We start from the raw sequence: 4708 nt of genomic DNA on the forward strand, positions 1-4708 counted from the left end.
CGGGGATTGAACTCAGGTCCTTGCGCTTGCCATGGAAGCACTTATTCCACTGAGCCATATCCCCGGCCCCCAAAATTAATATTCATAAGACATTGCAGTGATTATCTGTTCCTTGAAACTCAGCTAGTAACTAGACAGATCTACATCTCAATACATTGTAATTAACTATATTAACTTTTAAAATACTGTTTAGGATAGAAGTCAGTTTTTATAACACAGCAATCAGTGGTTTCAAACCTGCTGTTTCGAAATACATTTTTTTCTGGGAGTTCTAATTTGTAAATTTTCCAGTAGACCTCAAAGCATAGTTCTATTAAGAAGTCTGACTATGTAGTTCATCCTGACCTTGAACTTATTATTATAACCCATGCTGACCTCAAACTTGTAGTGATCCCTCTTGCCCCATCCTCACTCAAGCTGGGATTATTGATTGTGTACCACCATGCCTGGCATTTTTAAAAGGATGCACAGATATTATCAGCCAGGGATGAGAATGACTAGTAAACATTATGTATATAACCCCTTATGTTGTGGGGGGAAATGAGAAGGACCCTAGACACAAATTTGTGATGTTCAGTCATACCTTCAGTGTTTTTCATAGGTGCTGTTTTACTCATCACCTCTGAAATGTAAATGGTAATGAAGTTTTGTTAGTTGCATAAATAAATACTAATCTCTGTTGATTTTTCTCTCCCTTACTTCTTTCAGATCCCGGTCTCCAGAATCTCCCCCATGCCGTTTCCTACATCGCAGGTCTCTCCCAGGGCTCGTTTTCCAGTCTCCATCACTAGTCCTAGCAGAACAGGAGCCAGGACTCTTGCAGACATCAAAGCAAAAGCGCAGCTGGTCAAAGCACAGAGAGCCGCAGCCGCCGCTGCTGCCGCAGCCGCTGCAGCCACCTCTGTTGGAGGGACCATTCCTGGACCAGGCCCTGGGGGTGGACAAGGTCCTGGAGAGGGTGGTGAAAGGAAAACCGCTGGAGGAGGAAGTCCAGGCTCAGACAGAGTCAGTGCAACTGGAAAGGTCCCTACATTGGAACTGGCAGGAGCTGGAAGCAGGGGAGGTCCGAGAGAGCTTTTACCCTGCTGTCCAAACACTCACCCCCAATCTGAGATCAAGACCTCAGGCCAGACACAGCCTCATAGTGTCTCTGGAGCACAACTACAGCAAGCCCCCTCAGTGCCTCCAGCACCTACCTTCAGTGGAACATGCACAAACGCCACATCACCAGCCCATGTAGAGAAATTGAGTCGTGAGAACCTGGACCCCACCAGAGCAGCCACAGTGACCTCCCCTAGCCACCCACAAAGGCTCGGTGGTTGTGGGCAGGAGAGAGCTCCTTCTCCAAAAGGGCCTGCTGTGATCTCAGGAGCTTCCCCTGTTTGTTTTGTAGCTGATGGCACAGTTGAACCCAAAGCATTTTCTAGTAAGAATATACCAACCCCTTCAGCCTCAACAAAGACAACTGCTAATTCTTCAGTGGATATGACTCCCTCCCCTTTGACGTCTTTATTGACAACAGCTATTTTAGAAAAGCTTCCTGTACCCCAGGCCAGTGTAACTGTAGCATCTACTGGATCAGCTCCATACTCAGCAGCTTCTAGCCTTAAAACCCCAGGAACTTCTGCAAATATGAATGGACCCATTTCAAGATCAAGCTCTAGTATTCCTGCTAATAATCCTTTAGTTACTCAGCTTCTTCAGGGCAAAGATGTTCCCATGGAGCAAATTCTGCCTAAGCCTCTCACCAAAGTTGAAATGAAAACTGTTCCACTGACTACAAAAGAGGAAAAGGGAGTAGAGCCACTCACAGGTCCCACCGGCACAGAAAATAACAACAGAGAAGAAGTTAATGATAGACAGTCTCATCCAATGGTTATCCAACAGCTAGGGAAGACCTTGCAAAGTAAACAGCTCCCCCAGGTTCAAAGGCCCCTGCCGCTTTTTTCAACTAAGGATCTGAGGGACCCTAGCATTGATACACACCAATACCAAGAAGGACTAAGTAAAGCAACCCAAGATCAGATCCTTCAGACTCTGATCCAGAGGGTTCAGAGGCAGAATGTTCTCTCATTTGTGCCTCCCTCTCAGTTTAACTTTGCTCACTCAGGTTTCCAGTTAGAGAACATCTCCACAAGCCAGAGGTTCATGCTGGGTTTTGCTGGCAGAAGGACATCCAGACCTGCCATGTCAGGTCACTACTTACTTAATATTTCCACCTATGGCCGAGGTTCAGAGAGCTGTAGGAGGAGCCATTCTGTAAACTCCGAAGATCGTGTTTGTCTAAGTAGCCCCACTGAAGCCTTGAGAATGGGATATACAGATTGTAGAAACCCAACAGGCGATAGTAGCAGTAGCAAAGATGATGAAACTGATGAAGAGAGCACTGGTGATGACCAGGACTCTATGTTGGTGAAGGAAGAGCCTCAAACCTCCCAGAGCTCTGGCAAGCATGATGCAAGTTCAGGACCCCAAAATAGACAGACCCCAGCCACCAGTGATTGTTTAGCTAACAAAACTATGAAGGCTGAGACACCAGTGAATGAGCACACCACTCTAAGCAAGGAGAATTACCTGTTCCCTAGAGGCCAAACATTTGATGAAAAGACCTTAGCCAGAGATTTTATTCAGGCAGCACAGAAACAGATGGCTCAGGCCGTTAGAGGTAAGGTGATGTGCAGCAGCCCTGAGCTGTTCAATTCTACTCTTTCTCTGCCTGCAGACAGTCCCACCCATCAGCCTCTACTCCTTCCACCCCTGCAAACTCCAAAGTTGTATGGAAGCCCCACACAGATAGGGCCAAGCTACAGAGGCATGATCAATGTCTCCACCTCATCAGAAGTGGACCATAACTCTGCGATACCAGGTAGCCAGGTGTCTAGCAATGTAGGTGATGTCATGTCCTTCTCAGTGACTGTCACGACCATCCCTGCTAGCCAAGCTATGAATCCCAGCAGCCATGGCCAGACAATTCCTGTTCAGGCCTTCCCTGAAGAGAACAGCATAGAAGACACACCTTCAAAATGTTACTGCAGGTTGAAAGCCATGATCATGTGCAAAGGTTGTGGAGCTTTCTGCCATGATGATTGCATTGGTCCCTCCAAACTGTGCGTCTCCTGCCTTGTTGTTCGGTAATGAGTTCTGTAAGACACACTAAAGGGAATGGGAAAGATAGAGTTAACAAGATGTGTTTTCTGCATCATTTTGGAATCACAGAAATAGGGATTTGGTTGTCTTAAGAGACAAATGTTAAATCAGGAATACAGAATTCAGGTCTTCTACATTTTAGAGGAAGCGCACCTTGTATAGTAAGTCTAAGTCAAGCAAGACTTTGTGAATTTGTGACAAGTTTGCACTTAAAAAATCATGTAAATATGTCACATTTTGTTTAACATTTTTCCAGTGTTTAGATAATGATGTATTCTTTAAATTCTGGTGTATGTTCCATTTCATGTGATACTGAGAAAAGCTGAATGCCATGTGTGGTGAAAGGAAGCTGTCTCCCTTTTTACCTTTCTTGAAACTTAGGGAAAGGAAGGAATGGTCTCTAAAGAATTAACCATTCATGCTGTTGATGTCTTCACAGTCCGGCTGTAGGTTACTCATAGATTATTTGGCCTTTGCAAGATTTGGATTCAGGATTTGCTCAATTGCTTTACCTTAGCTGGAACCTTCTTGAGTGGAAAGTTTTCACAAGTTATTAATGGAACAGTCAGTGTTTTTTTCTGGCCCAGAAAGCCCTGACTTGGTTCTTGGCTTTCAGAAACCAGCACCATCATCTTGCAAAGCCCTGCTACTCCCTAATCCCACTCTGTAGTTTGAAACAATAAATGTGGTCTATGAAGGGGGTACCTTCTAGGGCTCCACAGTGTGACTGTTCTGTGCATGAAGACAGTACAGTACTACCCCTGCACTTTGTCATTCATGGGAGTACACAGATGGGAAGACAAGGGTTAGTGATGGGATGAATTGAACATGTGTATCATGATTAGATAGGTTGCAAAATTGCAGAAACTGTTAAACTGAGTGTAACGAACTTTGGAAGATGATTTAGTTCTAGAAACAAGGTTGTAGTGTTTTTACCTACTTTCCTAACCCATTACCTCGTGTTACACAGTCAGCTGTTATGGTAGATAGATGAATTCCTTAGCTTGTTGGCTGCTTCTGTTCAACTTGCTTTGACCTCCCAGGCATCTGAGGAGGATGGAGCAATCTTATTAGATCTTACACACACATGTATGTGTACACATACATGATATAGGACACTTCACTGTTTTTGAAAATCTGTCTACTGTTATAGAAATCCTGCTCTCTCCACTAGGGATACCTGAGGTAAAAGGCTTCAGTAAATGGCTAAGGGATTATCTAGCAAGAAGGAAGGAAAGTTTATTCCAAAATTTTGTGGGGTTTTTCTTTCTTTTTTTTTTTTTCTTTAAATCTCTAGTGATTAAAAATTTTTGAATACTTACTTTTTAGGTCATGATTAAAGAACACTTATTTTTAAAACCCGACAGTTAAGCTGGGCATGGTGACTCTTGCCTGTAATCCCAACACTTTGAAGGCTGAGACAGGAGGATCACTGGGAATTTAAGGCCAGCCTGAGCTAGTTGAAGGCAGCCAGAACTACATGGTGAGACCCTGTCTCAAAAAAACCCTACAGTTTACCCAAATTTGGCATTAAGATTCTTAATGTGCACATTTTTGCTTA

At 44.1% G+C, this 4708-nt stretch overlaps 1 protein-coding gene across 8 annotated transcripts in view; it reads left to right on the forward strand.

The window, feature by feature from the left end:
• Asxl2 (additional sex combs like 2, transcriptional regulator) overlaps positions 1-3941 on the forward strand; it is a 152346-nt gene extending 148405 nt beyond the window's left edge. For all 8 annotated transcript variants that reach the window (XM_004627442.3, XM_023710890.1, XM_023710889.1 and 5 more), the window contains one exon: positions 709-3941. In XM_004627442.3, coding sequence (XP_004627499.1) covers positions 709-3135 — 2427 coding nt within the window. In that variant the 3' untranslated portion in view covers positions 3136-3941. The remainder of the gene's footprint in view (positions 1-708) is intronic.
• The last annotated feature ends 767 nt before the right edge of the window (positions 3942-4708 follow it).

The sequence above is a fragment of the Octodon degus genome, unplaced genomic scaffold (genome assembly GCF_000260255.1).
Source record: "Octodon degus isolate 3935 unplaced genomic scaffold, OctDeg1.0 scaffold00019, whole genome shotgun sequence".
NCBI lineage: Eukaryota > Metazoa > Chordata > Mammalia > Rodentia > Octodontidae > Octodon > Octodon degus.